Source organism: Globicephala melas, chromosome 1, assembly GCF_963455315.2.
Source record: "Globicephala melas chromosome 1, mGloMel1.2, whole genome shotgun sequence".
Lineage (NCBI taxonomy): Eukaryota > Metazoa > Chordata > Mammalia > Artiodactyla > Delphinidae > Globicephala > Globicephala melas.
The window spans coordinates 6320186-6331245 of record NC_083314.1 but is presented as its reverse complement, the minus strand read 5'-3'; the positions used below and the strand labels follow the sequence as shown (position 1 = coordinate 6331245).

The window sequence follows — 11060 nt, the reverse complement described above, 5'->3', positions numbered from 1 at the left end:
TAATTATCACATTTTATGATGGTTTAAATAGGATTGAGAACAAGTAAATCTAAAATACCTAATTTATGAAATAATTGTAATATTCATGTTTCTTTCTTTTTTTTTGAAATAGGACATCAAAAATTTTTATTACAATTCAACATGCTGTTCTAACAATGCTGTGGCCAATCCACCCAATGTTTTCTTCACATTCCTTCCACACAAGTTAATTTGTTTCACAAAGTGGAACTAAAGTATATTCAAGTCATTCAAATGCAAGCTACATAGATTCCTTATAAGTTACTGTATTAAGGTAGAAAAGAGATGCAAGAAAAAAAGACATCCCAGAACTTATAATATAGGTTATCAAAATATTGGTACACAATCTTTCCCAAGCTGCTTCATAATGATCCTAAAATTACCAGCAAGAAAAAATGGTACAAGAATGAGGTTTATGGCTCATCGGACTCCGTGTCATAATTACTGTAATACTTATTGGTGTAATAATTCTCATAATTATCCTCAGAAGGATCTCTATGAGACCGGCAAAAACGACAGCTACATCTAAATCTTTGCACTCTTGAGGGAGTCTCAATGTCGTTCTGCAGTGGTTCTCTTTGAGAGTCAGATGGAGAAACTCCTTTGCAGTAGTGCTTTTTAATAGATTGAATCAGCTGCTCCATCTTATCTCTCTGATCAGTTAACATGGTCCTCACCCCTCTCCTACAGGGTATGTTTTCACCAAGTAACCGCCCAGTCGGTTGAGGTAGACACTGTGGTAGAATGAAGGGCAATTTGATACTAGGGTTGAGAGTCAAGTTACTGAGGTCCTTTATTAACACTTCAGACATAGTTTGAGAGGCAACTGGAATTTCCTGGGAATTTTCATCGATGGACATTTGAGGAGACTCCAGGCTCCAGGTTGGGTTAACCTCAGATGAATCCATTGGGAGCTTGAAGCTCCCCCAGACCTTTGGGTTCCAGTGGAAGGTGATGCTTTAGAATGAAATTGCTACAAAGTAGCCTGGAAGAACTACAGAGCTAAGAAAGAGGGAGAAAAATCCAAGCTGACATGGAGGGGAGAGAAGAATCCAACCCATGATTCTTTAAATTAGTTATTTTCAATAGGAAGCATTGCTGCCCCCATCAGGCATCTAAAAATTTCTGAGGAAAACTTGGTTGCAAAATAATTGTTATAAACTACTGGAATTTAGAGGCAGAATACCCGGATTCTAAATATCCTCCACATCGTAAAACTGTAACACACAAGGAAGACTTGACCCACATGATTTAGCAATGCCCTTGTCTAGCAAGCTAGATCATATTCTAGGTCACTAAACAAATCTTATTGAATTTCAAAGAATTAAAATTATTCAGACAATATTCTCTGACAAAAAGAGAATTAAACATAAAAAAAAGCAGGATATCAGATACACCTACAAATATTTTAAAAAGCAAGCAAAACTCTACAAAATACTACATTGACCAAAGCAGAAGTCTCAAAGAAAGATAGAAAACATTTTGAACTAAATGAAAATGAAAAGACAACCTATCAAATCTGAAGAATACACTTACATCAAGATGGGAGAGAAATGTATAGTATTATTACTTGGCGACTTAGATGAAATGGATCAATTCCTTGAAAGACTCAAACTATCTAAACTCACCCTAGAAGAAATAGATAACATGAGTAGTACTAAATTTGTAGCCACAAGACTATACTTTCAGAGATCATTTCCATAGTTCATTACTAAATTTGCAGCTAAAACCTTTCTGAAAAAGAAAATGTCAGGCATAGATGGCTTCACTGGTGAATTGCAACAAACATTTAAGGAAGAATTAATGCCAGTTCTTAACAATGTCTCCCAGAAAATTTAAGAGACAGCAGCCCTTCTCAACTCACTTGAGGAGGCCAGCATCTTTTGACACACAAGACAGAATTAATAATAAAAAGAACAGTATGACATAAAAATAGATGTAAAATTTCTTAATGAAATACTAGCACATTTAAATAATATATAAAAACAAACAAAAAAGCACAATCAGGAGAGTTATGTTAGGAATGCAAGGCTAGTTCAACATTTGAAAACTAATCAGTGTAGTTCTTTATCTTAAGACAGTTAACAAAGACAAAAACAAAGGATCATACCAATAGGTGAGGAAAAAGTATTTGCCAACATTCAGCATCCATTCATGATTTAAAACAAAATTCTCAGCAAACTTGGAATAGAAGGGACATTTTTTAATCTGACAAAGAAAAACCACAAATATCTACAGCTAATGTCAAACTTAATTTCAGAAGACAATGTCTTTCTCCTATAATCCATATCTAGGTAAAGACTTCATCTTTAACCACTTCTATTCAGACCTATTTAAAGTTCCTACACCTAATTTTATATCTTATTATTATTACCATCACTACACTACTACTACTCAAGAAACCCCAGAAATAATAACTGGACCCACCTCTGTCTACACCTTATGATCTCAGTTATAGATCTGACTCAGCATAGGATGTGAAAACACCATATACTCCCTCCGCAGCCCTTACAGCTAAGGGGTCCAAGTTATGTATCAAGGCTTTGCCAATCAGACTTAGCTTGATTTTGGGGCTAAAAAGGACCTCAATTCTGAACACTCCAGGAGATATAATTCACAAAGATTTCCCTCACCGTGGAGTTCTTGATGAAAGAAATCTGTGTAGTAGAGTTCTTGCTTCTTCCATTGTAGCAGGAAAGTCTATACGGTGTGTTTCCAGCAGGGAGCAACTTGTGGCACTCAGTAGTCAGTGAGAAGGGCAGTGGTTTCCTCATCAAACCAGTCCTACAATATCATAAAAAAATAATGAAATAATGCCATATGCAGCAACGTGGATGGACTTGGAGATTGTCATACTGAGTAAGGTAAGTCAGAGAAAGACAAACATCATGTGATATCGCTTATATGTGGAATCTTAAAAGAAAGGGGGGCACAAATGAACTTATCTACAAAACAGAAATAATGTTACAGATGTGGAAAATAAACTTATAGTTACCAGAGGGTAAGAGGGGGAGGGATAAATTGGAAGATTGGGATTGACATATACACACTACTATATATAAAACAGATAACTAAAAAGGACCTACTGTATAGCACAGGGAACTCAAATCAATACTCTGTAATGGCCTATACAGAAAAGAATCTAAAAAAAAGAGTGGATATATGTAAATGTATAACAGATTCACTTTGCTGTAAGCCTGAAACTAACACAACATTGTAACTCAACTATACTCCAATTAAAAAAAAAAGTAATAAAAAAGTTACCTAGTATCCTTTTCATAAACATCTATTCTGCTCTAGTAACAACCCTGAGTGATACATTCCATAACTTTTGAACAGCCACCTGAAGTACCTGAAGATTGTTTCAAGACTCTGCAAAGGAAGCTACTGCACAAAAGAAATACTTTTATAATCTACAGACAAATATCTAAAATTTGAATTATAGTCCCAATATCTATTCTCTCTGAATCTCATTTTCTGCATCTGTAAAAAAAAGAAAAAAAAAAGCATAATTGGCCCATAGGATTGTAAAAGAGACTGCTTTGCACATTGTAATGACATGTTATAAAAAAAAAAAGTTCTTTTCATGCAAAATTCTATTACAAGAACTCTCGAATTACTTTTTGTCCATTGAAAATTTAAAGTGAAGAAGAAAATTAACTACAAGTTTTTCAGCAAATATTGATTGTTCTGAGTGTATTGTAAATTAAAATGAAGGAGAATTAAGTTCTTCATCATGGTAGAGTAGGAGATATATCAATTAAGATTAAGAAAAATATCTGTATTTACCTCAAAGTTAAAGATCGAGGGAAAAGATTACCTTGTGGTATATCAGGAGTTCAAAACTTTAGGTCACTGTTTTACACATTCAGAAGATATAAAAATATAAAACACCCTCAAGCTATCAAACTTAAATCTACAAAATACAGTAAAGTAAATATGAGTGTATTTGTGCTATTGATCTTTTTTTTTCCCAAAATTGAACAAATGATTCGCAAACTGAGAAAGAAAAAGTCGCTTAAAGTTTTAAGCCTAATAAGAAAAATAATTTCAATTCACAAATGCTATTTAGTGACTAGAGTTTGCTCTTGGGAAATAAAATTTTATCATTTTAATAAAACATTCAGAAATTCTCACTGTTGTGCATTTTAAAGTAATCTAATTAAAACCTAACACATATATATGGAATAAAAAAAATGGTCATGAAGAACCTAGGGGCAAGACGGTAATAAAGACACAGACCTACTAGAGAATGGACTTGAGGACACGGGGGGGGAGGGTAAACTGGGACAAAGTGAGAGAGTGGTAGTGTATATATGGACATATATACACTACCAAATGTAAAATAGATAGCTATTGGGAAGCAGTCGCATAGCACAGGGAGATTAGCTAGGTGCTTTGTTACCACCTAGAGGGGTGGGATAGGGAAGGTGGGAGGGAGATGCAAGAGGGAGGAGATATGGGGATATATGTATACATACAGCTGCTTCACCTTGTTATACAGCAGAAACTAACACAACATTGTAAAGTAATTATAGTCCAATAAAGATGTTAAAAAAATAAATAAATGCCACTCTGGGAAACTGTTAAAAAAAAGAAAAAAATGTCCATTGACAGATGAATGGATAAAGAAGATGTGGCACATATATACAATGGAATATTACTCAGTCATAAAAAGGAACGAAATTGAGTCATTTGTAGAGAGGTGGATGGACCCAGAGACTGTCATACAAAATGAAGTAAGTCAGAAAGAGAAAAACAACAGGAAAATGTATGCTAACATACATATATGGAATCTAAAATAAATGGTACTGATGAACCTAGTGGCAGGGCAGGAATAAACATGCAGACGTAGAGGACAGACTTGAGGACATGGGGAGGGGGAAGGGGAAGCTGGGACGAAGTGAGAGAGTATCATGGACATATATACACTACCAAAAGTAAAACAGATAGCTATTGGGAAGCAGTCGCATAGCACAGGGAGATCAGCTTGGTGCTTTGTGACCAGCTAGAGAGGTGGGATAGGGAGGGTGGGAGGGAGGGAGATGCAAGAGGGAAGAGATATGGGGATATATGTATATGTATAACTGATTCACTTTGTTATAAAGCAGAAACTAACACACATTGTAAAGCAATTATACTCCAATAAAAACGTTAAAAAAAAAACCCAGAAACCTTAGAAGAAAATTGTTTAAACAATATATCCATCATCCATCATATTTGCATTGACAAATTTTTAACATAAACTGTCAAAATTTTAATTTTATAGACTGTATGTGCTGTTAAATCAGAAGTTCCAAATATAGTCTTCTACCTTGCATTGCTTTACACTAAACATATTTTCAAAACACAATCTTTAAAAAACTATCAAAGGTATCTATCTTAGAAGACAAGAAAATATGAGACAACATTCAGGAGGGCCCCCCAAATTGAGAAACAGAGAGGATTATTTTTTCCTTTCATAGGCCTACTGAAAAAAGTTATAAGGCCAGTGTACCATGAAGCTTAGTGAAATCACTTTAAATTATTTATTACATATGTTCTTCTTCCTTACAGTTTTTAATTATTTTGCTACAAGTTGTGTGATTTTATTCCCTATGGTTTAAGAAAATGCATAAGGCAAATTTTGGATGAACAGTGATAACTCAAATATAAGAACTTCTAGATTAAAATGATCATTTCAATTTCATTACTCCTCTTCAATGCTAATCAATTCAACTAAAAATTTCAATTATATATAGAGAAATGATAAGCTATATACTCATTTAAAATGACCACCAAAATATTGAAGGATTTAAGTTCTGAAATTTACCAAAAATGTTCAATTCTAAAATAATATTCAGTAATGATCTTTATTATATTTTATTATATTTCAAATTTATTTTTGAATAGAGACATTTATTTAGAAATTAATAACACTATAGATGGTATATTGTTATACCCACAGATTACATTATTAGTTTGTTAGCTAAAAGAAAATGCGAGAAATAATCAGTGAATAATTTCCTTTTATAACGTTCCCAAACTCAAATTTACTAAAGAAAATTCCAGGCATTTTGTTTAGAAATAATGGCTTAAGAGAAAATAGGGTATCTGAGCTTGAGACCTCATTATTTCCCTGCCTCAGCATGAGGTATTACAGATGTCATTAACACATAGACTCCTGGGAGAAACCTGGAAAGAAGTAGCCCAAAATTCTCATTAATTTTAGGAGGTGAAAACTGTGACAATCTGAATAAATAAATAGTGTTAATTGCATTTTTACACATTGGCATGCTACATTTTACAACCAAGAGAAAGGAATGAGTTGAAGGAGAAAAGTTTAAAAAATATTTTATGCATAATTGATCCAGTTTTGTTACAAATTATTTCTCAACCAAAAAAGGTATGAGCAATTACAGGATTAGAAGGAAGAGAAAATTGGAGAAAATATTATTCAAATAATCTATAAATACAGAAACACATAATCCATTTTATTTGTATCAAATCTACATAAAGGAAAATTTATGAGTATGTTGGGTATTTGCATTTATTGAACCCTGAAATAAGACCAGCCTCTAACATCTGCAGGGTTGACTCAAGTATAAATATGAAGGCCCACATACCATGTGTCTAAATATTGGACTGGCCAAAAAGTGCCTTCGATTTTTAAGTAAAAATAAAAGACACCTTTTTCATTTTAACTAAGAACTTTACTGAACAACATATTCACCCTTTTGTTCCACTATCTTCTGCCATTTTTCAGGCAATATCATAATTCCATCCTCCCAAAACTTTTTAATTTTTTGAGCAAAGAACTGTTCAAGCTGCCCTTTACAGTCTTCCAGGGAATTGAAATGTTTACCTCTAAGAATTTTGTAAAGACCGAAATAAATGGAAATCTGAAGGGGCGATGTCTACTGAATATGGCAGATGAATCAGAATTTCCCAGCCAAGCTGTAACAGTTTTTGCCTGGTCATCAAAAAAAAACATGTGGTCTAGGCAGAACACTCTATGACATAAATCAGAGCAAGATCCTTTTTGACACACCTCCTAGAGAAATGGTAATAAAAACAAAAATAAACAAATGGGAACTAATGAAACTTAAAAGCTTTTGCACAGCAAAGGAAACCATAAACAAGATCAAAAGACAACCCTCAGAATGGGAGAAAATATTTGCAAATGAAGCAACTGACAAAGGATTAATCTCCAAAATTTACAAGCAGCTCATGCAGCTCAATATCAAAAAACAAACAACCCAATCCAAAAATAGGCAGAAGACCTAAACAGGCATTTCTCCAAAGAAGATATACAGATTGCCAACAAACACATGAAAGTATGCTCAACATGACTAATCATTGGAGAAATGCAAATCAAAACTGCAATAAGGTATCACCTCATACCAGTAATAATGGGCATCATCAGAAAATCTACAAACAGTAAATGCTGGAGAGGGTGTGGAGAAAAGGGAACCCTCTTGCACTGTTGGTGGGAATGTAAATTGATACAGCCACTATGGAGAACAGTATGGAGGTTCCTTAAAAAACTAAAAATAGAACTACCATACGACCCAGCAATCCTACCACTGGGCATATACCCTGAGAAAACCATAATTCAAAAAGGGTCAAGTACCACAATGTTCACTGCAGCTCTATTTACAATAGCCAGGACATGGAAGCAACCTAAGTGTCCACTGACAGATGAATGGATAAAGAAGATGTGGCACATATATACAATGGAATATTACTCAGCCATAAAAAGAAATGAAATTGAGTTATTTGTAGGGAGGTGGATGGACCTAAAGTCTGTCATACAGAGTGAAGTAAGTCAGAAAGAGAAAAACAAATACCATATGCTAACACATATATATGGAATCTAAAATAAATAAATAAATAAAATGGTTCTGAAGAACCTAGGGGCAGGACAGGAATAAAGATGCAGATATAGAGAATGGACTTGAGGACACAGTGGGGTAGAAGGGTAGGCTGGGATGAAGTGAGAGCATGGCATGGACATATATACACTACCAAATGTAAAATAGCTAGTGGGAAGGGGCCACATAGCACAGGGAGATCAGCTCGGTGGTTTGTGCCCACCTAGAGGGGTGGGATACGGAGGATGGGAGGGAGACGCAAGAGGGAGGAGATACGGGCATATATGTATACACATAGCTGATTCATTTTGTCATACACCAGAAACTAACACAACTTTGTAAAGCAATTATACTCTAATAAAGATGTTAAAAAAAAAACAACAACAAGCAAAAGATGGACAGCCATGGTGCCAAGGAATATATGCAAATGGCTAATAATAAAAACAACAACAACAACTCAAAAAAAAACAAGCGGTCTTGCATTATCCTGATGGAAGATTATGGGTTTTCTGTTGACTAATTCCAGATGCTTTTCATCGAGTGCTGCTTTCAATTGGTCTCATTGGGAGCAGTACTTGGAATTAATCATTTGGTTTTCTGGAAGGAGCTCATAATCGAGGACTCCCTGCCACTCCCACCATATACACAACATCACCTTCTTTGGATGAAGACTGGCCTTTGGTGTGGTTGGTGGTGGCTCATCTCACCTGCCCCATGATCTATTTTATTCCACATTATTTTACAGTATCCACTTTTCGTCACCCGTCACAATTTGTTTAAAAAACGTGATGTTTTCATTACGTTTAAGTAGAGAATCTCATGTGGAAATACAGTCTAGAGAGTTTTTTTCGCTTAACTTATGTGGAACCGGAACATCAGAATGATTCACATAACCAAGCTGGTGCAAATGATTTTCAGTGCTTGATTTGTACATTTTGAGTATGTCGGCTATCTCCCACATGGTATATCATTGACTGTTCTCAATGAATGTCTTGATTTGATCGCTATCAACTTCAACTGGCCTACCCGACCATGGAACATCGTCCAGGGAGAAATCTCCCGCATGAGACTTCACAAACCACTTGTGACATGTTCGATTAGTCACAGCACCTTCTCCATATACGGCATAAATCTTTTTTTGTGTTTCAGTTGCATTTTTACCTTTCTTGAAATAATTAAGCATAATATGCCAAAAATGTTGTTTTTCTTCCATCTTCAATATTAAAATGGCTACACAAAAATTCACCAATTTTGATAAGTCTTTTTCTAAATGCATGCTGATATAACAGCTGTCACATACAATCTAACAAAATTGTTTTGAATGAAGTTAAAGATAACTAAGTGCTACTAGAGCCATCCTACGGGAAAAAATGACCGAACCTTTTGGCCAGCCCCATATTTAAAATACAAAAATCAAAAAACAAAAACAAATCAAGACATCAAAGCATTATATGAAATATGTTCTATCATCCTACCTTGAAAATTATACTTCCATAACATCCTGGAAGGCAAGGATAGGGTTTCGAATTCTTGGACACTCCGAGTTTTATACCAGAATTGAAGACACAAAGAGAACCAAACAGAGTGGACGTATCTCTTTAACTCCGTAGATTCCTCCTTCATACGTGGCAGGGCCAGACAGAAACCCTTTAAATGATAGGGTACCACCTAAAAATTGGTGTTTTACATCTTAATAATTTAGTACAGAACTGTGAGGAACAGAACTAATTATATTTCGTGAGGGCTTGATATTGGGTTAAAAAGCAATGAATCATTTCTAGTTTGGGTAACATGATTCTGTGTTTTATACTTTTCATCACTCTACCCCTACTAGAAAATGTTAGAAAATTTCATTTCACGTATGTAACAGCATTCTGCTACTTTGCTTCTCCTTTCCCCCTCCCTCTCCAGATTTGTTTCCCCCATCTTACAAATTAGTTGCCCTTGAAACTTGATGTAAGTCCTTCTAGAATCTAGAAACGTGATAAGTAGGAGATTTATTAAGATATTTCTTCTCAAATGTGGGTCTCTACTTAAATAATTTGAGCTGCCTACTCGGAGAACACTTTTTAATCCAACTTATTGTATACTGTTCTGATGAGAACATATACTATACAAACTCACTGTGGAAAACCTACCCTTGCCCAACTGTTACTTTTAAAATTTATACATTAGGTTTTGGTGAGTTTAAAAAAGTGCTTAATAAACTTTTAGTAATTTCTTATTTAAAATGAAATGCAAGTAAGCATTTCAAATGGCAATTTATTTTGCAGAAAGAAATTTAACTTTGGATCTGGCAAACTATACTCTTGTTTAAACTCACAAAAAGTTTGCACCAATGAAACATTAAAATGAGTGTTTTGGGCTTCCCTGGTGGCGCAGTGGTTGAGAGTCCGCCTGCTGATGCAGGGGACACGGGTTCGTGCCCCGGTCCAGGAAGATCCCACATGCCGCGGAACGGCTAGGCCCGTGAGCCATGGCCGCTGAGCCTGCGCATCTGGAGCCTGTGCTCCGCAACGGGAGAGGCCACAACAGTGAGAGGCCTACGTACCACAAACAAACAAACAAACAAAAAAAACCAAAAAAAAAACCCCAGGGTTTTATTTAAAAAAAGAAAAGACCTCCATGCAAACAGACATGAGTTCTCCACCCTACTATACATACTATCTACTGTTACCTAATTTCAGAACCTTGATTTCCACATTTGTAATATAATACTTACACACTGTACATTTTGTATTGTAAGAATTATTCATAAGGTATATACAGTGCCTAAAAGAGGGGGTACTTAATAACAGAATCAAAATAATGCTGTTTCCCTGCAAATTCAAACACATACACACAGAGACATAATTTTAATGAGCACATTTTTGAGTAAATGAAGTAAGCCAAACAAGTACCTGAACATATGTCCAAAGAACCATCAGTTTCAAAATATACCTCTTCATATTAGATGTATTGTTTTTCTAATTTATTGTTCCAAATATGGGCCAATCAATATAATCAATACAGTGGCATCTTAAGGCTCAGTTATTTTACATAAATAAAGTAACTATCTTTTCCCATATATATAATGGTATTTAACTGTTAACAAAATTAACAGATTAAAGCTGTGACTGTTACACAGAATTAGAGCCATTCTCCAGAAAGGCTAATTATTTTAATACTAGGCCTTGGATTTGCCTGTCT

The 11060-nt window shown here is 34.9% G+C and overlaps 1 protein-coding gene across 1 annotated transcript; it reads right to left on the bottom strand.

The window, feature by feature from the left end:
* Positions 1-431: 431 nt before the first annotated feature.
* On the bottom strand, positions 432-926 carry LOC132594076 (developmental pluripotency-associated protein 3). Its single transcript, XM_060289894.1, has one exon. The coding sequence runs from the start codon at positions 924-926 to the stop codon at positions 432-434; it is 495 nt and encodes a 164-aa protein (XP_060145877.1).
* Positions 927-11060: the final 10134 nt, after the last annotated feature.